The 27197-nt window shown below is 29.3% G+C and overlaps 1 protein-coding gene across 1 annotated transcript; it reads right to left on the reverse strand.

Annotated features, from left to right (window-relative positions):
* Nucleotides 1-11478: 11478 nt before the first annotated feature.
* Nucleotides 11479-17650, reverse strand: LOC129305345 (MDIS1-interacting receptor like kinase 2-like). Its single transcript, XM_054945397.1, has 5 exons — nt 17350-17650; nt 13585-13656; nt 13414-13485; nt 12022-13059; nt 11479-11906 (listed from the first exon to the last, which is right to left on the reverse strand). The coding sequence occupies exons 1-5, from the start codon at nt 17648-17650 to the stop codon at nt 11530-11532; spliced, it is 1860 nt and encodes a 619-aa protein (XP_054801372.1). The 3' UTR covers nt 11479-11529.
* Between the last annotated feature and the right edge of the window lie 9547 nt (nt 17651-27197).

A 27197-nucleotide genomic window follows, 5' to 3' on the forward strand; every position in this document is an offset into this window, starting at 1 on the left:
GTTTATGTTTTTTTTTCCTCTTTATTTTTTTTGAACGAAATTTTTTTCCTCTTTATTATTGATGTTAATTTATATTGTTGTCTTTAAATTATTATATTTAAATTTTTTATACCATAAAGTTTGAGAATGACTGTTTTTTATTTGAAGGAAACTCAAATTTTGAAATTAAAATTTAAAGTAATAAGACTTTGATCAATATTATAAGTTTTTTCATATACTATAGTTATGCTAAATATTTTAACCTTTTTTTTTAGTTTTGCAAGTAAATATGGATAGTAACTCGTAATATTATTAAAAGACAAGTTTACATAGTTGAGATTATGAAGAGCTTTCATCTCGGTTGGAATTCTGCTTGTCAAACCGATTGGATTGAGTTTGTTGCAAATGTTCTATATTATTTCTCATCAAATACAACCTTTGTAATTTAACAAATTTGGTATGAGTAGGAAATAACTCACCAGTGAGGTTGTTAACAGTCCAAATAGTAGAGATATTGAAGAGCTCCTATGTGAGATGGAATTGTACCTATTAATTCACATTTTATCAAGTTGCATAGGTTTTAGGTTGTTTATAGAAAAATACAATCTTTGTAATTCAATGAGTTTGGGAAGAGTAGGAGATAACTCACTAGTAAGATTGTTATAAGACAAGTCCAATTTATAGAGATTTTGAAAAACTCCTATTTGAGATGGAATTGTACCTATTAATTCACATTTTATTAGGTTGCAGAGGTTATGGGTTGTTTTTAGAAAGATATATCTTTCTAATTCAATGTGTTTGGTAAAATTAAGAGATAACTCACCAGTAAGGTGGTTATTAGACAAGTCCAAATTAGTGAGATTTTGAAGAGCTCCTTTTTGATTTGGAATGGTACCTATCAAATTATATTTTATTAAGTTGCAGAAGATTTTTGCTTGTTTCTAAAAAAATACAACATTTTAATATGTTTGGTATGAGTAGGAGATAACTCACTATTGAGGCTATTATGAGAGAAGTCCAAATGGTCGAGATATTGAAGAGCTCCTATTTGAAATGGAATTACACCTGTTAATACACATTTTATCAAGTTGTGAAGGTTCTAAGTTGTTTCTAAAAAAAATATCTTTCTAATTGATGTATTTGGTAAGATTAGAAAATAACTCATTGGTATGGTAGTTATTAGACAAGTCCAAATCAATGAAATTTTGAAGAGTTTCTCTTCGAATTGGAATGGCACCTATCAAATCACATTTTATTAAGTTGCAAGAGATTCTTACTTGTTTATAGAAAAATACAACATTTCAATGTGTTTGGTATGAGTAGGAGATAACTCACCATTGAGGTTGTTATGAGAGAAGTCCAAATGGTCGAGATATAGAAGAGCTCCTATTTGAGATGGAATTGTACCTGTTAATACACATTTTGTCAAGTTGTAAAGGTTCTAGGTTGTTTCTAAAACAATATCTTTATAATTGATGTGTTTGGTAAGATTAGGAAATAACTCACCGATAAGGTGGGTTATTAGACAAGTCCAAATCAGTGAGATTTTAAAGAGTTTCTATTTGAGTTGGAACAGTACCTATCAAATTACATTTTATTAAGATGTAGAAGATTTTTGCTTGTTTCTAAAAAAATACAACATTTTTAATTTAACGTGTCTTGTATGAGTTGGAGATAACTCACCAATGAGGTTGTTGTGAGAAAAGTCCAAATGGTCGAGATATTGAAGAGCTTCTATTTGAGATGAAATTGTATCTTTTAATTCACATTTTATCAAGTTATAAAGATTTTAAGTTGTTTCTAGAAAAATATCTTTCTAATTAATGTGTTTGGTAAGATTAGGAAATAACTCACCAGTAAGGTGGTTATTTGACAAGTCCAAATCAGTGAAATTTTGAAGAGCTTTTATTTGAATTGGAATGGTACATATCAAATTATATTTTATTAAGTTGTAAAAGGTTCTAGTTTATTTTTAGAAAAATACAAAATTTTTAATTCAATGAGTTTAGCATGAGAAAGGAATAACTTACCAATGAGGTTATTATGAAACAACCGCAAAGAACTAAGATGTTGAAGAGCTCCAATTTGAATTGGTATGGTGGTTATCAAACCCATTCCAAAAAGGATAAGATTTTCTAGATAAGAAAATGCAGTTAAGTTGAGATCTACTAGTCGAGAGTGCTGCAAAGTGATTTGGGGTGGAGGCATCAAAGTAACACTTCCAAAATTGTTGCAAGATATCTCTTCCCAATCACAAGGGTCTGAGAATTAACTTGGAGGGAGTAATACTAAGATTCCACTAGTTGGTTTGAAGCAGAGCAAGTTTCTCCTCTGCTTTCATCAAGGTAGCAGATGCACTGGTAATGGAAGTGTAGCATAATAGTAAAGCCACTATCACACCCATCTTTACTTACTTTGTCAACACATAGTGATTCCTAAACGACAACAGCTTAATTATCACCTTGCAAATATTGTTTACTCATTGTGCTCTTTATTATAATCACTTTTTATTAAGTTGCATAAGGTTCTGGCTTGTTTATGGAAAAATACAACATTTATAATTCATTAAGTTTGATATGAGTAGGGGATAACTCACCAGTAAGACCATTATAAGATAAGTCTAATTTATTGAGCTTTTGAAGAGCTCCTATTTGAGTTGGAATTGTATCTATCAAATCTGTTATAAAGAGCATACGGTGTTCTACATAGGAAAAAGCAGTTATGTTAAGATTTGCTAGTCAAGGATGTTGTAGAGTGATTCTTGAAGTATCGATCTGAATAACGCTTCCAAACTGATCGCAAGATATCTCGTCATACCAGTGACAAGGGCCTGAGACTTTATAGGGAGTAATACTAGTATTCCACCACTTGGTTTGAAGCAGAGCACGTTTCTCCTCTGCTTTCATCAAGGTAGCAGATGCACCAGTAATAGCAGCGTAGCATAATAATAAAGCCACTATCACACTCATCTCTACTTACTTTCTCAACACAAAGTGATCCCCAAATGGCAACAGCTTAATTATCACATAAAAATTAATATTGTTCACTCGATGCGCTCTTTATTATAATCACTCCGGTGATCGTCAAAGTCGGTGGATGGTTGGAGCATAGATTGATACCAAGAATAGGGTAGTTTCATTGCAAGTCACAACCATAGATTAATGACCACGAAATTATTGAGGCATTAATTAAATTACCTGCCTCTAATCACTCAAGGGTCTATCATTGTGGTCCATATCGTATTAAAGACTTTGTCCAGACGCGTTCAGACTTCAGCGGAATGGAATAGTACTAGTTTATGCTAATGACACTTCATGACAGCTGGGTAATTTTCATTAATACCTCAATAAGTTCTTTCTCAATGATTATCTCCATTATTTCCCTTCGGACTAGCTCCAATGACTTTGACGTTGACGAACATGTGCATCACCAACCATCAACTTTTCAAATTCTTTCTCAATTGTGTTTAAATTATAAAATTTAAAGTTTTTAATTTCTAGTTGAATAAAATAGATTGGGCATTGCCCTGTTTCTGATAAAAAAAAAATAAGTCATTTAATTTGACACACGTATTTAGTTGGTCAAAAAATTTGACACACGTATTTAGACGTCGACCAAAATGTTTACTATATTCCATAAAATTGTTCAAAAACTACTTAAAAACCACCAAATGTATGCATTGAGGACATAATTTGGAGGATTAAAACATTTCTAATAATAAGAACAATGCTTAATTAGAATATTTTGAGTAAACTAAAAGTACGTGAAAGATGGGGAGGTAATTTCTTGTTAAATAAGTCAAGGCCATAGATTAATGGCCAAGAATTTATTCAGGCATTAAATTACATGCCTCTGAAAATTCAAACCAAGATTCAAAGGTATATCATTTTCACTGTTATGGTCTATGTCCTACTAGAGACTTGTCCAAACATGTTAAGCCACTATCACACCCATCTTTACTTACTTTCTCAACACACAGTGATCCCCACATTAAATAACTTATAACCTTGCAAGACTTGTTTCTGGGCTCTTTATTAATCACTCTGGTTCATGAGCGTCAAAGTGGTTGGAGCAAGTCTAATAGGAAATAATGTGAGAGATGGGCAGTGTTGAAGTGTGCTATTATGGTCTATGCCCTGTTAAAGACTTTTCCAGACATGTTCCTGGAATTGGATGTGTGCTATACAGACACTTTCTTTGACCATTAGCGTTCATTGTCAATACCTAACTTGTTAAATATCATTTTTAAAACAACTATTAAAAGAATCATACTAATTTGTTTATTTCCCTGCTAGTTTTTAAAATCAAAGAAGGAAAAAGATCATCATTTTGTTAATGGGCCTCGTCAATAATAATTTCTTTGGCGTTATTATACGATAAGACACTGCGTTTGACAATGGTGAGCTTTTGTGTTCTGTGCCTTTAATTTGATGGCAAATAACCAAATATCATATAAGTTTACATTTGCTTTAATTTTTTTATATGATATAGTCACCTTTTTTATCCAAGTAACATTTTAGTTGACATCTTTAAAGATGTTTTGTCATCATCATCATCTTCTACTCTTAATGCTCTGTAAAAATTAATTATAAAAAGTAAAGCAAGTGTGACCATAATAATAATCAACTTCAATGTCAGTGATCTTCCTAGGCGTCATGCTTCCCAGCAAGGCCCATAAACATAACGTAAATTGAATAATAATTATGACTTTATAACAAATGAGTGATATATACAACTACCCACATATGGATTTTTAGTCCCTATATGTGTTTTATTATTTTTAGTCCCTTTAGTTTGATCCATGTAAAACTTTTAATGTCTATAATTTTAAAAATGCATATAACTGTTATGAGCTAGCATTGATGAAGTTAATTTCACTATAACTATATAACTCCTTTGCTAACACAATAAAAATATGTCAGCATAGAAATAAATTGACTATGAATAATTAAAAATAAAAGGTAAGGAAGCCAAAAAAAAAAAGAAGCTTCATTGTATATTTAGATTAAATACAATGTGATGGACGAAGGCAAGGGATTAAGTATATATTAACAAAGGTGTTAACAGAATTAAATACATGTCAATAAAATTAACTTCATCAATATAATATTATGGTCCTTTTATGCATTTTTAAAATAAGAGCTATTATTAAATATGGATCAAATTAAAAGAATTGAGAATAACAAAATAAAATTAGATACTAAAACAAAATGCAGAATAAAAGTACAAGGTGTACTTATATATATATATATATATATATATTTTATAATCTCTTACACTGACAGAATATAAATTTTACTAGCGAAAGGGAAAGACTTTAAATTGAGGGTCTAGGTTCAAATTTTGTGTCTTTGAACCAATAGCACTGACGATCACAAAATGTGCCAACCAATCATATCGCACGGACAGCTCTGAAAAATCTCTCAAGCAAGGCATCCAAGTCCTCCTAAGCCAAGATACTTCCTACCCCTTAACCTCACTAGCCGAAACAAAAATATTTAAGTTGAATTTAGATTTGATGAATGTAATAAATGTCTTTGTCGTTTAGATTATTAAAATTTAAATTAATAATTTTAAATTCATATTTCATTTAAAATTAATGAATGAATAAGTTTATCTAAATTGTTGATATAGATTTTAATGGCTTAGATGGTATGATGGTATAAACACTCAATGACCATATTAAGTACAGTTACTGAATTTAAATACATATTTTTAGAGGGATATGCTCAGATATGTGATCAAATGAGAGAAGGAAGGTTGCCCCTATCATAACTATTTGAATGAAGGAGTTTACCACCACTTTGGAACTTTGGCAGGAGTTTCTCCTATTGCAAACAAAAGCTTGTTTATGTTTTTTTTTTATTATTATTGTGGTTAGTTTCTATGGCGTCAAGTTTTTTATAATTATATTTTATTTGTTTATATCATATAGTTTGAAAATAGTCCTGTTATTAATTTGAATGAAACTCAAACGTTGAAATTAAAAGTAAGAGCAAGAGGAATTACAACGTTATACAAAAAACACAAAAAAGAAGCCTTTGATCGATATTATAAGCTTTTTTTTCCCTTACTAAACACATGCTAAATATTTTAATCTTTTAAAACATTTCTTCAGTACTATACCTTTCTTACAATTTTATAAAATTCTAGAAACTATCAGATATTGTAGGTTAGGAAATGCAGCTAGGTTGAGATCTACTAGCTGAGGGTGTTGTGATGTGATTCTAAGTTGATACATCTCAACAACACTTCCATAATTAAGACAAGTTACTTCTAATAGTGTTATAAGACAAGTTTAGATAGTACTTATTAAATCACATTTTATTAAGTTGTAGAGGTTCTAAATTGTTTCTAAAAAAATACAAACTTTGTAATTGAATAAGTTTGGAAGAGTAAAAAATAACTCACCAGTAAGGCAATTATTAGACAAGTCCAAATGACTGAGATTTTGAGGAGTTCCTATTTGAATTGGAATGGTACTTAACAAATTACATTTTATTAAACTGTATAAAATTTTAGGTTATTTTTAGAAAAATATAACATTTCTAGTTCAATGAGTTTGGTATGAGTATGAGATAACTCACCAGTAAAATTGTTATGAAACAAGCCCAAATATTCAAGATGTTGAAGATGGTACCTGTCAAATCCATTTCAAAAAGGACAAGATTTTCTAGGTAAGAAAATGCAGTCAGGTTAAGATCTGCTAGCCGAGGGTACTGTGGAGTGATTCTTGGAGTATTGATCCAACTGGCTCTTCCAAACTTGTTGCAAGATATCTTTGGCCATTGACAAGGGTCTGAGACATTGTAGGGAGTAATACTAGTAGTATTCCACCAGTTGGTTTGAAGCAAAGCAAGTTTCTCCTCTGCTTTCATCAAGGCAACGGACGCACTAGTAATAGAAGTGTAACGCACTAGTAATAGAAGTGTAACATAATAGTAACGCCACTATCACACCCATCTTTACTTACTTTCTCAGTACAAAGCCAAGTGATCCCCAAATGACCACACCTTTACCTTGCAAGTACTGCTTATGAACTGCGCTCTTTATTAATCACTCTGGTGATGTTCGTGGGGGTCAAAGTCGCTGGATCAAGTCCAATGGGAAATAACGTGAGAGAAGGGCAGAGTTGAATTAAGTATACTGTTATTATTGGTCTATGTCCTTTTAAAGACATTTCCAGACGTGTTCACAGGGACTAGATTTATGCGACACACACTTTGATTGATTCCAACCGTTAAGTTTCAATACCTAAACTTGTAAAACAGGATTTTAAAAACCACCAAAAGTATGCATTGAGGACATAATTTGAAGGATTAAAACATTGCTAATAATAAACGCTGTTTAATTTGAATATTTTGAATAAACTATAAGTACTTATCAGTATACCGTGAAAGATGGAGTAGTAATTTCTTGTTAATTAAGTCACGGCCATAGATTAATGACCAAGAATTTATTTAGGCATTAAATATAAATGACATGCCTCTAAAGATTCAAACCAAGATTCAGAGCTACTCCCTTCGTTTTTATTAATTTGTAAAAGAAACTGCAACTTTTTACTTGTTTTTATATAAATAAAATTACCTATTTTAATAAGCATTTATTACATATTTTTAAATCACCCCTCATAATTTACATTAATAAAAAATAATTAATGTATGCTTATATTAATTAATATATGACATTTTAGTTTAATTTTTTTATTTTTAGACATAATTATTATGATTAATTAATTTTCTTAAATTATGTGATATATTTTTTTATATATATAGAAACGTAAAAAATATATCATTTTTACTGTTATGGTCAATGACTAGAGATTTGTCCAGGCATGTTGAGCGTAGGCTGTGTGTGCTTCAAGGTCATTAAGGCCACTCAAGAAAAAATTTCACTTATATCCTATATAACTAGTCATTTTTTTCATGATAACCAGTAATGATTTTTTTTATTAAGTATTGGTATCAATTAAATATTTTAATTAAAAAAAATTATTTATTGCTTATATCTTAAATAATAAGTCATCATTTCTACACTAAGCATTAATATTTAATTACATCTTTTCATTACAATGTCATTGCACCTATCACTTTCATTCCGAATATCAATATCAATTAATCATTCTCTAATTAGAAGAGTAATATGCCTGTACTTTGTTAAAATATTAAAATATTTTTTTAAATGCATATATTGCTTAGAGAGTATTATTAATAATATCACTAATAGTTATTACTATTAAAAGAAATTATTCAAAATTAAAATTGTTTAAATTTAATTTAAGATCATCCATGTTAGAAAATAAATTAAACAAATTATATATGTTATATATTGAGAGTGAATTGTTAGAATTATTTGATTACAAAATTTAAATATATAGTTTTACGGCTTAAATAGTTAAAAAGTAATATGAAGATAAATAAATGACAATGCATTAAGTTTTTAAAATAATTTGGCGAGACCAAAATTTCTTAACATTGTCCTCGGTCGAGCGGAATGGAATATAATATTAGGTTATACTAGTGACGCTTCATTGACAAGTAGGCAATTTTCATTACCGAACTATAAAATAGGATTTTCAAAACAACTGCCAAAGTATGATAGTAATTTTTTCTTTTCTAATTGTTTGAAAATTGTATAATAAACTGCATTTTTCACAAATCTAATTCCTAAGAAAAAATTTTCTATTCATACAAATAATTAAATTGGCAAAATTTAAGAATGAGTGGGTCAAGATTAAAAGGTGCATTTGATTACAAGTTTATACAAATATTAAGAGGGAGCTTTAAATACATACTCTTTCTAAATATAAGTCATTGTTAATTAATTTATGTTTTTAAAAAAATAAATAAAATCTTGATTTTTTAAAAAAATTTTAAATCTGTTCAATCATATCTTTAAATGTAATAAATATAATACTTAACTTATTTAAAATATCTTGAGGACTAAATCTATGCAAGGGTCAAAGATGTTGTAGGTACTGAAACTACACAAGGGTAATATTTCACTTGGCCTGACTCTGCTTTCATGGCAGCAAATACACCAGTAATAAAAGCGTAGCATAATAGTAAAGCTACTATCACATCCATCTTTACTTATTTTCTCAAGACACAGTGATTCCCAAATGACAACAGCTTAATTATAACCTTGAAAGTATTGCTTGTGCACTGTACTCTTTATTAATCACTCTGGCTCGTCAGCGTCAAAGTCGTTGGAGCAAGTCCAATGGGAGATAACGTGTGAGATGGGCAGAGTTGAAGTATGCTATTATTGGTCTATGTCGGTATGTTCTATTAAAAACTTTTCCAGACATGTTCCTCGAAGTGGATTTGTACCATACAAACTTTTTCGTACTCATTTCCGCTTATGAGGGTCTTCAACTTAGGAATACTAATTAAGCGATTATTTTGTCATATTTATATTGGCTCTTAAAACTCACATGTAAATCCAGATAGGGACGGAGTCAGAAATTTTTACTAGATTGAAATGACAAAATATATATAATAATTAAAAAAATTAAATATATATATATATATATATTATCGACATAATATAAATGTTTCAATATATATATTTACACACAAATATATAACAATATATATATATATATATTTTAAGTTTTGCTTTTTGATTTTTTATGATATAAAATTATTAGTTATTATGTCTACGATAAATATTTTAACAATTTTCTTCTCAATATAAATTATCATTAAATTGTTGAAATTTTTTTTATTTCTATGAGCATTAAATGATTTAAATATGTCATTGAAATCTAAAGTTTTATTCAATATAATAAGCTATATTACTTGCTTATTAAATTTATTATTGAATTTTTTTTAATTGATAATCATAGTAAATAAATATATCAACACATTAATAATACTCAATTGATGTCAATCAGATCTAATTATACTAGAGTAAAAATTATTCATATCATAAATCTCAATATCTTGATTATCTAAAAAAATAATTTTTTTCTAAAAGAACATCTTCACCAAACCTTTTAATTTTTGGATAAATAATTTTATAATAGATATCAACCACATAACATTCAATATATTTTGAAACTTTTGTTACAATGCTTAACAAAATTTGTTAATAATAAGTCTTATAATTTCTTTAATTAAATATAAAATGAAAAAAAATAAAATGATGTCAATACTTTAAGAACATATATAGCATTATCTTGTTAAAAACAAGTAGATCCAATGTCAATCATATCTTCAAACTTTTAAAATAGTTTATCTATACATATGTAAAAGTTTACATATAGAATTGAAATGAAAATTTCATTCAATATTTCTTAATTTTTATAACGTGTTAACTTATGAGAGATGAAAATATATAACTCTTATATTTTATTAATAAAAAATAAAAAAATTAAGAGGAGTCATGGCTCCTTTTGATTTTTCCCTCTCTCATCCCCCTGAATCCAGAGGTCAATTGAAACTAATAAAATTATCTTAATCGTTTGCTAAGGTCTTTCTTAATGGCTAAAAGACTTTGACTCTGCATCCCTTGTCGAATCAGTGTAAATATCAATGAGGAATAAAGCAGTAAGCATTACTTGTTTAGGTCATTTTTGGTTTCTTTTCAAATACCGTTTTTGTTTTTTAAAATAAAAAAATTTAAAAAAGTGTTCCTATAAATGTTTTGAATTTAATTATTTTCAAAGTATTCTTATTTTAAAAACAATAGCAGCGCGGCATAATAGTAAATAATAATGCCAGTCACACCCATCTCTATCTGCACTCAACATTGTGATTCCCAAATGACAAGAGCTTATCACCTTGTAAGTATTACTTACACTGTCTTTATTAATTACTTATCTGGTCTTATTTATAAATTATTTTTAACTTATTTTATCATAATTAAAAAAGCCTTAAAATTTAAGAATTTGTAAACTTTATTTATATTAAATATGCATATTTTAATAATATATTTTTTGAATAGTCATTAATGAAGTCAAATGAAAAAAATTTAGAATTAAATTTTAACAAGGTGATTTATAAATAAAAAAATCTTCTTAATCTACTTTATAATTAAGACCAGAAGGAGCACTCTCGTCAGTGTTGGTGTGGGCAATAAATAATGGACATAATCAAAGGACAGGGTTGAATGGATGTATGCTATTATGGTCTATGTCCTATTAAAGACTTATCCTGGCGTGTTCCCTAGAACTGCGTTTATACTACACACACTTTCATTGACAACTACCGGCGGTAATTTTCAATACCTAACAGGTAATGAAGACTCATGCATTTTGTAGATGGATCAATCTCTTTTTTTAGTTAAAAAAATTAATACTAATCATTAACAAAAATATTTCAACAAACTTATAGTGTTTATATATATAATTTCATTTTATATATATCAATATATATATATATATATATCACTCAAAAGAGTTGAGATTTTTTTTGGACAAATAACAGCTACGTACAAGAAACTAAACACACAGCAACCATCAAATCTGGACTTTAATTTGCGGCTAGCCCTTGAAAGTTTCATTCTAAGGTACAAAGCAATCATAGAGCCAAATCTCCTAGCTTTCTAACTGCCGGGCCAGATTATTTGTAAATCTTGATTCACCAAATGCTGGATTGAGATGTTATTTAAAGGAATAGCTAGTGGTAGCTTGGAAAATAAAAGTCTTTGAGTCACTTGTTGCATTGATGGTCGACATCTGGGAGATGGATTCAAGCATGCTAGTGCTATTGTGACCAAAAGAATCACATCTCTTGCATCTTGTCTTGATGGCAATGGGAGACGTGTGTCCAACACATCTTTTAAAAAAATGCTTTTTGTGCAGGTCTTTGACAGAGATGATATTAAATCTCCAGGATGTTTACCGATAATTGTTTCCAATGTCACCACTCCAAAACTATACACATCACATTTTTCAGTCACAACTAAAGTATATGCAAGCTCTGCAAAGGAAAAAATAGAAAAATTATTATATATGTATTGATTTCTCCCAAGTTAGGTAATTGTGGAAATAGAGCACATCACAACAACATAAGTAGTAAGGTCGAAGAAGCGAACCTGGAGCAACATAACCATAAGTACCAACTAAAAAAGTTTGATTAGATGAATCTGGATCAATGATTCTTGCTGTGCCAAAGTCAGATATAAATGCCTCCATATTTGAGTTCAATAGTACATTACTACTTGTTATGTCTCGATGGATGATTGGAGGAGAACAATCATGATGCATGTAGAATAAGGCATTTGCTACTCCTTTTATGGCATTCACTCTCTTGCTCCAATCCAACCCTTTAGCTTCATCATCATGATTCAAGACATAAAGAAGGCTTCCACTTTCCATGTATTCATAGATGAGAAACATGCATTGATTATGCAAACAGAAACCATAAAGCTTTACAATACTACGATGACGAATTTCAGTTAGCATTTTCACTTCATTGTGGAAGCTCTTTGCAAAAGATGGGTTGTCAGATTCTCTTTTGTGAAGTTTTTTCACTGCTACGATTCTCCCACAAGGAAGTTGTGCCATATAAACGCTTCCATATGCACCAGTTCCAATACAATATTTGATATGAAAGTCCTCTGTTGCTTCAATGATATCTTCATATGCAATTTTACCGTTAAAATTCCATATGGAAAACAAATCCCCTTTTTTTGTTTCTCTTGTCTCCGTTTTGGATTTCTTGTTCTTTTTGAATGACGCAAATATGAGAAAAACCGCAACAAATATGATGACAAGAAAAACTGTCAAAGGAATTATGATTTTCAACATAGACTTTGGACTTTTAGAAGAACCATGGATCATCTCTGGACCAAGTAGCCCTTTATTGCCGTTTAAAATGTCATGTGGAAAAGAGCTATAAACTTCATTAGGAACATAGCCATTGAGAAAATTGTATGACAAGTTGATGGAGAAAAACTCACCAAGTTCTCTAGGTATACTACCAGAGATAATATTGTAGCTCAAATCAATGCTACATAAAGGAGGGTAAGTGCATATTCTAGATGGTAACACTCCATTGATTTTGTTGTGACTAAAGTTACCATTAAAAATAATTTCATCAAGCATATTTTTATGAATATAAGGGACATCCCCTGCAGCAAATAAATTTGAGTACAAAAGTAGGTTAATAATATTTCTCATGAAACCCAAAATTGAAGGGAGTATTTCCTTATTATGAAGAAGAAAAAGGGAATGACTCCATAAGATAGTTTCTAGTGAAATCCCACAATTCTAGAAAATTAAGGCCAATAAATACAGAAGATAACATACCAGTAAGATTGTTGTTAGACAAATCCAGAAAGTTGAAATTTTGAAAAGCTCTAATTTGAGATGAAATGATACTCGACAAATCACATTTTATTAAGTTGCATAAGGTTCTATCTTGTTTCTAGAAAAATACAACTTTTCTAATTCAATGAGTTTGGTGTAAGTACAAGATAACTTACCAGTGAGGTCATTATGAGAAAAGTCTAAATGGTAGAGATAATGAAAAGCTCCTATATGAGAGGAAATGATGCCTGTCAAATCACATTTTATCAAGTTATAGAGATTCTAAGTTGTTTCTAAAAAAATATCTTTTTAATTAATGTGTTTGGTAAGATTAGGATATAACTCACCAGTAAGGTGGTTATTAGACAAGTCCAAATAAGTGAGATTTTGAAGAGCTCCAATTTGAGTTGAAATGCTACCTATCAAATCATATTTTATTAAGTTACAGAAGGTTCTAGCTTGTTTCAGGAAAAATACAACAGTTCTAATTGAATGAGTTTGGTATGAGTACAAGATGACTCACCGGTGAGGTCATTATGAGAAAAGTCCAAATAGTAGAGATAATGAAGAGCTCCTATTTGGGAGGGAATAATGCCTATCAAATCATATTTTATTAAGTTGCACAAGCTTCTAGCTTGTTTCAAGAAAAATACAATAGTCCTAATTGAATGAGTTTGGTATGGGTACGAGATAGCTCACCAGTTAGGTCATTATGAGAAAAGTTCAAATGATAGACATAATAAAGAGCTCCAATTTGAGAGGGAATGATGCCTGTCAAATCACATTTTATCAAGTTGTAGATATTCTAAGTTATTTCTAGAAAAATAACTTTCTAATTAATGCATTTGGTAAGATTATGAGAAAACTCACCAGTAAGATGGTTATTAGACAAGTCTAAATCAATTAGCCTTTGAAGAGCTCCTATTTGAGTTGGAATGGTACCTATCAAATCACATTTTATTAAGTTGCAGAAAATTCTTGCTTGTTTCTAGAAAAATACAACATTTCTAATTCAATGTGTTTGGTATGAGTAGGAGATAACTCATCAGTGAGGTTGTTATGGAAAAAGTTAAAATAGTAGAGATACTGAAGAGCCCTTATTTGAGAGAAAATTGTACCTATTAATTCACATTTTATCAAGCTGTAGAGATTCTAAGTTGTTTCTAAAAAAAATATCTTTTTAATTATTGCATTTGGTAAGATTAGGAGACAACTCACTAGTAAGATGGTTATTAGACAAGTCCAAATCAATTAGATTTTGAAGAGCTCCTATTTGAGTTGGAATGGTACCTATCAAATCACATTTTATTAAGTTGCAGAAGATTCATGCTTGTTTCTAGAAAAATACAACATTTCTAATTCAATGTGTTTGGTATGAGTAGGAGATAACTCATCAGTGAGGTTGTTATGGAAAAAGTTCAAATAGTAGAGATAATGAAGAGCTCCTATTTGAGAGCAAATTGTACCTATTAATTCACATTTTATCAAGTTGTAGAGATTCTAAGTTGTTTCTAGAAAAATATCTTTCTAATTAATGCATTTGGTAAGATTAGGAGACAACTCACCAGTAAGATGGTTATTAGACAAGTCCAAATCAATTAGATTTTGAAGAGCTCCTATTTGAGTTGGAATGGTACCTATCAAATCACATTTTATTAAGTTGCAGAAGATTCTTGCTTGTTTCTAGAAAAATTCAACATTTCTAATTCAATGTGTTTGGTATAAATAGGAGATAACTCATCAGTGAGGTTGTTATGAAAAAATTTCAAATAGTAGAGATACTGAAGAGCTCTTATTTGAGAGCAAATTATACCTATTAATTCACATTTTATCAAGTTGTAGAGATTCTTAGTTGTTTCTAGAAAAATATCTTTCTAATTAATGCATTTGGTAAGATTAAGAGATAACTCACTAGTAAGACGGTTATAAGACAAGTCCAAACGAGTGAGATTTTGAAGAGCTCCTATTTGAGTTGGAATGATACCTATCAAATCACATTTTATTAAGTTGTAGAAGATTTTTGCTTGTTTCTAGAAAAATACAACATTTCTAATTCAATGTGTTTGGTATGAGTAGGAGATAACTCATCAGTGAGGTTGTTATGGTAAAAGTTAAAATAGTAGAGATACTGAAGAGCTCTTATTTGAGAGCAAATTGTACCTATTAATTCACATTTTATCAAGTTGTAGAGATTCTAAGTTGTTTCTAGAAAAATATCTTTCTAATTAATGCATTTGGTAAGATTAGGAGACAACTCACCAGTAAGGAGGTTATTAGACAACTCCAAAGAAGTTAGATTTTGAAGAGCTCCTATTTGAGTTGGAATGGTACCTATTAAATCACATTTTATTAAGTTGCAGAAGATTCACGCTTGTTTCTAGAAAAATACAACATTTCTAATTCAATGTGTTTGGTATGAGTAGGAGATAACTCATCAGTGAGATTATTATGAAAAAAGTTCAAATAATAAAGATACTGAAGAGCTCCTATTTGAGAGCAAATTGCACCTATTAATTCACATTTTATCAAGTTGTTGTGATTTTAAGTTGTTTCTAGAAAAATATCTTTCTAATTAATACATTTGGTAAGATTAAGAGACAACTCACCAGTAAGATGGTTATTTGACAAGTCCAAAGCAATTAGATTTTGAAAAGTTCCTATTTGAGTTGGAATGGTGCCTATCAAATCACATTTTATTAAGTTGCAGAAGATTCTTGCTTGTTTCTAGAAAAATATAATATTTCTAATTCAATGTGTTTGGTATGAGTAGGAGATAACTCATCATTAAGATTATTATAATATAAGTTCAAGGAAATAAGATGTTGAAGAGCTCCAATTTGAATTGTTATGGTACCAGTGAAATTCACACCAAAGAGGACAAGATTTTCTAAATAAGAAAATGCAGTAAAGTTGAGATCTGCTGCTTGAGAGCAAGTTTCTCCTCTGCTTTATCGAGGTAGCAGATGCACTAGTAATAGAAGCATAGCATAATAGTAAAACCAATGTCATTCGCATCTCTACTTCTTTCTCAACACAAAGTGATCCCCAAATGACAACATCTTAATTATCACCTTGCAAGTATTGCTTACTCGATGCGCTCTGTATTGTAGTCACTCTGGTCAGCGTCAAAGTCTGTGGACGGTTGGAGCATAGATGACCAAGAATGGGGTAATTTCATCGCAAGTCACCAGCATATGTTAATGACCACGAAATTATTGAGGCATTAATTAAATTACCTGCCTCTAAAGATTCAAAGGTCTATCATTAGGGTCCATGTCCTACGATAGACTTGTCCAAACATGTTCAGACTCCAGTGGAATGGAATAGTACTAGTTTATAATACTGACACTTCATTGACAGCTAGGTGACTTTCATTAATACCTCAATAAGTTCTTTCTCAATGATTATGTCCACTATTTCCCTTTAGACTAGCTCCAATGACTTTGACATTGACGGACAAGTGCATCACCAACCATCAACTTTTCAAATTATTTCTCAATTGTGTTCAAATTATAAAATTTAAAGTTTCTAATTTCTAGTTGAATAAAACGGATTGGGCATTGCCCTGTTTCTGATTCAAAAAATTAAGTCATTTAATTTGACACAGGTATTTAGTTGGTCAAAAAATTTGACACACGGATTTAGACGTCGACCAAAATGTTTACTATATTCCATAAAAGTCTTCAAAAACTACTTAAAAACCATCAAAAGTCTGCATGGATATAATTTGAAGGATTAAAACATTTCTAATAATAAAAACACTGTTTAATTAGAATATTTTGAATAAACTAAAAGTACTTATCAGTATACTATGAAAGATGGAGTAGTAATTTCTTATTAATGAAGTCACGGCCATAGATTAATGACCAAAAATTCATTCAGCATTAAATATAATTTCATGACTTTGAAGAGCTCTTATTTTAATTGAAATGATACCTATCAAATCACATTTTATTAAGTTACAGAAGATTCTTGCTTGTTTCTAGAAAAATACAATATTTTTAATTTAACGAGTTTGGTATAAGTACGAGATAATTCATCAGTAAGGTTGTTATGAGACAAACCCAAATATTTAAGATGTTGAAGAGCTTCAATTTGAATTGGTATGTTACCTGTCAAACCCATTCTTGAAAGCTCAAGTTCTTCTAAATAAGAAAATGCTGTCAAATTGAGATCTCCTAGTCGAGGGTGCTGTGAAGTGATTTGGAGTGGAGACATCTGAGTAACGCTTCCAAAATCATTGCAAGATATCTCGTCGTGCCAGTAACAAGGGTCTGAGACGTTGTAGGGAGTAATACTAGTATTCCACCACTTGGTTTGAAGCAGAGCACGTTTCTCCTCTGCTTTCATTAAGTTAGCAGATTGACTAGTAATAGAAGCGTAGCATAATAGCAAAGCCACTATCACACCCATCTCTACTTACTTTCTTAACACAAAGTGATCCCCAAACGACAATGTCTTATCACCTTGCAAGTATGGCTTGTTTCTGGGCTAACTTATAATCATGCAAGGCTTGTTTCTAGGCTCTTCATTAATCACTCTGGTCATGTTCGTGTGAGTCAAAGTCGTTGTGGAACAAGTCCAACGGGAAATAACGTGAGACATGGGCAGAGTTGAAGCATGCTATTATTGGTCAATGTCCAGTTAAAGACTTCTCCGGACGTGTCCACTGGAACTAGATTTATACCACTTACTGCACACATTTTCATTCACTAGTATTGCTAATTTTCAATACCTAACTTGTAAAACAGGATTTTGAAAACAACTATTAAAAGCATCATACTAATTTGTTTTTCCCTCATTGTTTTTTTTTTTTAAAAAAATCAAAGGCCGCAAAAAAGATCGTTGTTTTGTTGGTGGGCCTCATCAATAATATTTTTAAAGTTATTATATAATAAGACACTGCATTTGATAAAAATGAACATGTTTTATGTGCCTTTTAATTTGATAGCAAATTGTAAGTTGACATCTTTAAAGATGTTTTACAATCATCATCATCTTCATGCTGTAAAAATTAATTAAAGAAAGTTAAAACAACTGTAAGTATAATGATAGTAATAATTAACTTCAATGACAGTAATCTTGGTCGGTGTCATGATCCACAGCAATGCCCATAAAACATAACGTGTGATATATAAATCTACTCACATTTGGATAGCACTCTCTTATTATGTTAATTATTACTATTATTTTTTTACATTTGTTAAATTTTGCTTAAATCACATAATTACTATACTTTAAAACACTCAGTTTATTGTTAATTAATTTTTATTGAAATATCTATTATCGATATAAAAAAAAGTGAATAATAAACTGCATTATTCACAAATCTCATTCCTTAAAAAATGTTTCTGCTTTAGCATTAGATAGAAAAAAAATTCTATACTTTGATATTCAACAGAACGAAAATAATAATCATGCAAGGCTTGTTTCTGGGCTCTTTATTAATCACTCGGTCATGTTCGTGTGAGTCAAAGTCGTTGTGGAACAAGTGAATGAATAATATAATAAAATGTGACATACTAAAAAAAATACCCATAAAAAAATCTTTTTTTTTTTAGTTTACAAGGACCAAACTTCAAAGATTATTATTTATAAAAAGAAATACAATTGTAGATCTATGTACTGTTGACTGTTTTTCGTTTTTAGTTTCAATATTTATTTTATTATTTCCGTTTAAAACTTTTAATCTCTATAATTTTAAAAATACATATAACAGTTATGAACTGGCATTGACGAAGTTAATTCCACATTAACTCGATAACTCTTTTGCTAACACAATAAAAACATGGCATATAAATAAATTGGCTGGGTATAATTAAAAATAAAAGGTAAGGCAGCCAAAAAAATGCTTCATTGTATATTTACATTAAATAGAATGCAATTGATAAAAGCAAGAGATTAAGTACACATTAACAAAGGAGTTAACAGAATGTCAATAAAATTAACATCATCAGTATCATACCATGGTCCTTATGTGCACTTTCAAATTAAGAGCTACTATTAAATACAGATCAAATTAAAAGAATTGGGAATGATAAAACAAAATTAATGCCTAAAAACAAAATGCATCGGCAAAGTGCAAAATGTAGTTTTGTATTTTACTTTTTCTTAATCTCTTACGCTGTCAGATTATAAATTTTACGGGCAAAAAGGAAAGACTTTAAATTGAGGGTCTATGTTGTTGGTCAAAAAATATTTTTTTGAGGGTTTGTGTTTAAAATTATTTTTATAAAAAAATAATTAAAAAATTAAAAGTAATTTTTGTAATTATGTTTAGTGGCGACAAACCTTCGCTAGCAAAAGTATTTTTATAAAAAAATAATTAAAAAATTTAAAATAATTTATGTAATTATCAAAATTATTTTCATAAAAAATAATTTATGTTATTACTTTAAGTGGTGACAAACAGTCGTCATCAAAAGTATTTTCATAAAAATAATTAAAAAATTAAAAATAATTTATGTAATTGCTTTTCATGGGTGCAATTTGTCACCACCAAAAATATTTTTATAAAAAATAATTAAAAAACTAAAAAATATTTTATAATACTTTTAGTGGCAAAATTTGTTGCCACTAAAGGTATTTATATATAGAATGAAAAATAAATAACATTAGAATGTTAAATTTATATATAAACATTAGAATGTTAAAGTTATATAGATGTTGTAAGATGCAGATAGCATTATAGACTACTTAATTAAACATTTGATACTTGACTTGGTATATAAATGGTGTCTACTTCGTTTGTTGAGCTTTACTTTTCACTATCACAAGATTATCTAAATAAGATGTTTCATATTCGATGGTTATCTAAAATAAGCAATAAATAAAATAGGTCAAGAATACTTGATAGTTTTTTGAATTATAGATGAAATTATGCATACACTACTAGAAAAATTGAATTTAACACTCACTAAATGCCATTTTTTTTAATTAAATTATATTTTAACGAGGGATTTTATCCTTTGCTAAATTCGTAGCTATAAAAAGGTTCGCTAAATTTAGCGAGGGATTGTATATCCCTTGCTAAGTAGCAAGGGATTTAACCCCCTGTTAATTTTAACAAAGGATTGAATTCCTCGCTAAATCCCTTACTAATATTATTTAAAATTTGATAATTTAGTGAGAGACTAATCTCTCACTAATTCCTCCCTAAATATGCCTTTATTTAAAAATAGTAATATCACGTCACCCGCCATGTGTACGTCAACTTGTGATATATCACCAACAACCTCATGCCTCATCAACTGCCACATCACCTATCATCTTGTGCCCCATTACCCGTCACCTGTGCGACAACTCATAACATATTATTGTTCACCTTGTGCCATGTCACTTACTTCTTACCATGTTATATATTCATTATGTTTATGTCAAACCCAAGACTTAAACCTTTGATCTCATACCTTTCAAGCTTTATGCTCTCCTTCTTTACCAATTGAATTGAAAGGCACCTATAGTTATTATATGAGAAATTAAATATATATTATTGAACTATATAAATATATCAAATAATAAAAATACACACATATATACATATTAAATTTTATTTTCAATTATTAATATGTTAAAAATATTTATATTTTATTTAAATTATTCTTTACATTATATTTTTAATAAAATATTATTTTATTAATGAAAATCAACTTAAAATAAAGAATATATTAAAATTAAATAATTTTATTATGAATATTTTAGTTAATTTCTAAATTTAATTTTTATTTTTAAATAAAAATAATTAAACATATAATTAAAAGTCATTATTAAAAGTTAAATTTTTTTTACAGTAATTAGTTAGGGATAGAATTACTCGCTAGTTATCTTATTTTATAGAGGAATTGGCAGTCCTTCATTATTTCCTCACTAATTGTCTTATTTTAGAGAGGGATTGATAGTTCCTTGCTATTTTTCTCACTAATTCTTTTATTTTAGAGAGGGAATAGTAGTCACTCACTATTTTTCTTGCTAATTATCTTGTTTTAGAGAGAGATTGATAGTCCCTCACTATTTTCCTTGCTAATTCTCTTATTTTAAAGAGAGATTGACCGTCCCTCCCTATTTTTCTCACTGACATATAGTACGTCAAGCTACAAAATCAATATCTCTCGTTAATTTCCTCGCTAATTCAGTATTTTAGAGAGAAATAGAAGATCCCTTGCTAATTTGCATTTTTTCAATAGTGATAAATTTATTAAAGTTTGTTTATTGTAAATTGTAAAGTTATTGGAAAGTGTTCTTTATTAACTTTAGATTGACTTTGTTAAAGAGACTTTAATAAAAGTCTAAACTAATTTAGATCGAGTCAAGATAAGATTCCTTCTATTTTAATTATGAAATATCTACTTAGATTTTTAACTTGAAATTTTTTGTGTTTAGCATCTACTAAGAATAATTGTCCAAAATGACTATCAACAAAAATTATATGAGTAAAATAATTTTTTATTACAATGTTTTTAAGATAATTGAAAAATTATAGATAAAATTTATTTTTGATAAAAGAAGGGGAAGCATTTAACTTGGAAGATGAAAGTTTAATAATTTACTTATTAATTTCTGAGAAAAGTATGGAAAAAAATGTAAAAGATATTTAACATAAACTAATATAATACATACTTATAGATAAATTATATACTTAATTTTTTTCATTTAAAAAATAAAAATAAAATTTAAAAATTGATAAAAATGTTTATGAGAAAATTATTTAATATTTAAAAATTATTTCATTTTAAGTTCATTTTCCTAACAAAAATAATATTTTATTAAAAAATATAATATAGATATACACTCATAGAAATTATTTTAACATATTAATAAATGAAATAAAATAAAATATATATGTATATATTTTTAATAATATATTATTTGATATATGTATATGTAGTTAAATAATATGTATTTAATTTCGTATATAATAATTGCAGGTACATTTCAACTCAATTGGCAACAAAGGATGACTTAAAGCTTGGAAGATGGAGGTCAAGGGCTCAAATTTTAGCTTGGGTATATTTTACAATTTCACAATTCACAATGAATATGTGATATGACACGTGGTGGTGATGTGGCGTGACCTGACACAAGTTGTCAAATGACATGGCATGATGTGGAGCACACATGGTGGGGTGACATGGCAGGTGATGTGATATAAGTTGTTAGACGACGTGACACAAGGAGGCGCTAACATGACATGAGATGACTTTTTTACTTTTTTAAAAAAGTTGATTTTTGATAGCGACCAAAGGTTTTTAGCAACGACTTTTTGCCACCAAAGGAAAAGTCTTGTCTCTAATAGTTTTTAACGATGACAAACATGATCGCAACTAAAAATAGACCTTTAGCGGTGACAAAAGGTAAACTTTTAACACAAAAAACTTTTGGCGATGATAATTGTCACATCTAAAGGTTTACTTTATCGCTGTAAAAAACTATTAGTGACAAAGCTTTTGATATCAACCCTTTGGTGGTGAAAAGTTGCTGCTAAAAACCTTTAATGGTGACTTTTAGACTACCAAAGGCCATTTTTTTTGTAGTGATTATTATAAAATAAATCCAAACAAATAAGATTTTAAAGAGCTATTATGTGAGGTGGAATGGTACCTATATAAAACCATATTTTATAAAGTCGTAAAAGTTTTAAGTTGTTTATAAATAAATATAACCTTTCTAATTCAATGAGTTTAGCAAGAGTAGGAGATAACTCATGATTAAGTCTATTATTATAAGTCAAGTGCAATTAATTGTGATTTTGAAGAACTTTCATTTGAATTGAAATGACACCTATCAAACCAATTCCAGAAAAGGACATATGTTCATGTGTGTCCATCTCAAGAATGCTTCCAAACTCGTTGCAAAGAAAACTGATCTCACTCACGAGGGTTGGATATGTCGATGGTATGCCACCAGTTGGTCTGGTGCAGGGCACATTTCTCCTCTGCTACCATGACAGGAGAAGCGCCAGTAATAGCAACATAGCATAACATAGTGCCACTATCACTCCCATCTTTACTTCGTTATTTTCTTAACACTGAGTAATCCCCAATTGAGTGAAGCAATAGTGGTGTCTCTATATAGATCCTGAAAAATTGAATTGATATGGGATATTGGGACGTTCAATTTGAATTTAGAATCCTGTAAAACAAATGTCAAAGCGAACAACAACTAGAACAGGCTAGCCCATGGGTTAAGATAACTTAAAATAAGATTATGCATATCAATAAAGTTTAATAATAATACTTTACAAATTTATTTTTTAAAACAAAATTATAAAATTTTTAAAAATACCCTTCATTTAAATATAACTTTAAATCTATACATTTAATCATTACACTATAATCATTTCAATTTTCCAACTACTTGAAAAGTAATATTGAAAAATCATCATTAATAAAACTTTATTTTTGTGAGATTATTTTATATTTTGGAACAATAAAATACCTTCAAAATATCTTATAATTTTAGACGGAGGGTGTAAAAGTAACTTCCAAAAATAAAAAAAATTATTTGTAAAATATCCAATCAAAATATTTATTGATTTTTAATTTTATTTCTATAATTTTAATAGCTTTCTTACAATTTTAATAGCGTGAAAGACGGGGTGGTAATAATGTAAATTTCTTCGCAAGTCATAACGGCCATACATAGTACCCATAAAATGCCAAAACAAATTAACGGTCCCCCCTGTATACCAAAAATAAATAAATAACAGTCCCCCCATGCCCCACCTTTGCCGCTAGATAAACGAGGAAGACTGACTTTTATATAATAATCATTCTCATTTTCGACGTGGGAGATGGGATCATATGCACAATTTGCAAAGATGACAAGGTTGAGAAAATGACCTTACTTTGTCATACTTTCATTGGCTCTTCAAATTCACAAATGTAAGTTCAGGGGTCCACATAATTAGGATCAATTGTCTCAATCGTTTGCACTAAAGTCTTTCTTAATGTATCTAAAACGTCATGGCGCTTTGCGGAAACTTCAATAAAGTAACAATGATCTTATAATTAAACACTTGCTGTTAAGACAATGACTGAGCTTACAGCAGAGAATTGAACGTCAAAAAAAAAAAACATAAACAAAAAATACATTAGTTTTTGTTTTGAAAATAACTAGCTTTTACAATTTCGTGAGTTGCACGGGAAGCATTAACTACTTAAATACTAGTAATATTATTATATTTTCATTTGATATCGTCTAGTGAGTAATAATCTAGGAGCATAGTGAATCAAATCAACTTAAAATCTGGCCAAAGCTCTAAAAAGCATGCCTACATGAGATTAAATTTGCCAATATTCCAAGACAATCAGGGATTGTGGAGACAAATTTGCACTGTGAATCTGTAAATATATGAAGCAATAGCATCGTTTGTATCAATTGATTTCTTGTGGTTTGAATGGAAATAATCTTGAAATGAAGCAAGATAATTCGCTGAAAGAAAAGCAAGATCCAGGAACAAACAAACAAGTTAATAAAATAAAGGAAAAACACTACTTTTAATACTTGCACTTTACTTGAATTTTGATATCAATTCTTATAATTTTTTTCAGTGTTTTAAATTCCTATATTCTTTTTCGTTTGCAATGTTAGTTCCTACATTTTTGTAGGGACATTGATGTAACACAAACGGTATTAATAATTTTGCCTACATCAAATGAAATAAAAATGTTGACATGAATTTTTTTAATAAAAAATTAAAAGTTCACATCAGAAGAAAAAAATATATTGACATGAATTTTTTAATAAGTAAAAATTAAAAAAGCCACCATCAAAGGAGATAAAAATGCTAACATAGATTTTTTTTACTAAGAAAACATTTAAAGAGTTCAAGGCAACCTTTTTATGTCATCGGATATAGGACATTTTTTTTTAATTTTTGCTCATTAAAAAATCCTTGTCAATATCAATTTGACATGTAAGCACAAAATTAACAGTATTGATTGATATGGCAATATTATTAACACCATTTGTACTAGATCAACGTTCCCTGAAAATGTAAGATCAACATTTCAGACGGAGAAATGTGTAGGGATCTATACCAAAATTTAAGCAAAGTGCAAGAATTAAAAGTTAAATTTTTTCTAAAATAAATTTAGTATTTCTATGGGAAGGGAAATGCATATAATTGGCTGAAATCAAGGTCATCTTGGTCAAATAGTTTGTGAAGAACATGACAAATTCCACACATGAAAATATAATGTTCGTATGTTATACACAGCTCATATAACTAAGGGCAAATGCGTCTTTTCATAAAACAATTCAGAATATATTAAGCCCGTTATCTTTTCCATTATGATGTCTTAGGTGTGATTCTGCCATACAATAGCCAAACAAATTAATGGTCCCCATCTTTGACCCATGAGCAACGTGTGGAAGACTGACTTTAAGATAAGGTTGAGAAAATAGTTATTTTATCATATTTTCATTGGCTCATAAAATTCATATGTATAAGTTTAGAGGTCCAATATTAGAAACAATAAAATTGTCTTGATTACTTACTAAAGTCTTTCTTAATGTATAGATCTAAAATGTCATGGTATGCTATTCGAAAACTTCAATGAAGTAACAATGATCTTATAATCAAACACTTGCCCTTAAGATAAGGCAATGACTTTTGACGGAATTGAACGTTGAAAATGATGAAAGCCTTCAAATCAAGGAAGAAAAAAGTTGAGGAAAATATATATTAAAAGGTGGAGAATATGGGAACTAGTTTCTCAAGGGCGATTCTTATCCAAAGAAAATCATCAAACTTATTTTGGAAAAATTACACATAAATCCTGTTGAGCAAATTTATTAATAAATAAATCTTGTGAAATTCAGAAACTATAACTAGATCTCTTGAGACTTGAGCGTAATTTAAAATTGAGATAAAAAGACAATAATATCCTTATTAAACATATATATATTTTATTAGTTAAATAATTTATAACTACTTTATCAGTAATTTACAACTATAATTTCATGGTTTTTCAACAGTGTGAGTTGCAATTAGATGATCAAGTGGTTTTCAAATTTTTTATCACAATTTCTTTGGAGAGCCAGGTAGTGTGCCATGCTGAGTCTAAAACTCAATGATACTACTAATGTGGAGTGCTAAGTGCGAGTGTCTTGACAATCTCAGGAGGTGGATAGAATGGATGCGACCTCATCAATAATCTCCTAATCCACTTGTGAGGGTAACGCCAGATCGCTAATGGGCCGCGTCTGCTCTCCAATTGGTTGGGTCTTATTGAATTTTCTTACTTGGCCCAGTGCGCTAATTTTGGTTCAAACAATAGTTTTAAGAAGTGAGTTAATATGTTTAGTTTATTTGTAACCCCACTAAAAATTATAATTAAATTTTGCAAAAATTCTTGATTAATTTAGCTGGATGTCCTCCAGTATACTCTCATTTTAAATACTTGGGTCACTTTCGGCTAATTTTTTATTGGCAAAAAATTATTATTTTTTTGTTAAATTATTCTTCTACGTGTGTTTTCTTATCAAATAAAGCAGTTCAATTGTCTATTATTGTATAAGAATGAAGGCAATCACATTTTTAACCGACAATGGATTCTGTTAACGGAAACAATAATAGTGACAAAGACAAAAGAGTTTAAATCTGGGCCCAAAAAAAAAAAAATTATGGCTATGGGGGTGTAGTTTGGCCTATTAATTGAAACTTGGTTTCTCTCTATTTCCTTTTCTCTCCATTTCTTCTCTATTTTCATCTTAATTATTGAATTCATTTTTAAATATTTGAGATTTGATGTTTTGCAAAATTATTATTATATTTATTTTTCATAAAATTTCATACTTTAATAATAATTGTATGAAGTGAAGAATGGATCCAATAGTTAAAATGGGAAGGGGAGAGGAAATGAAGGGGAAAAATAGAGAGAAGCCGGTCCGATTAATTGGGCAGGACAATGGGGGACTACAGTTAAATGGTATGATGAACCTCCTCTTTTCAAAACAA

Source organism: Prosopis cineraria, unplaced genomic scaffold (assembly GCF_029017545.1).
Source record: "Prosopis cineraria cultivar Desert tree isolate PC_DT_omini unplaced genomic scaffold, ASM2901754v1 PC3, whole genome shotgun sequence".
Lineage (NCBI taxonomy): Eukaryota > Viridiplantae > Streptophyta > Magnoliopsida > Fabales > Fabaceae > Prosopis > Prosopis cineraria.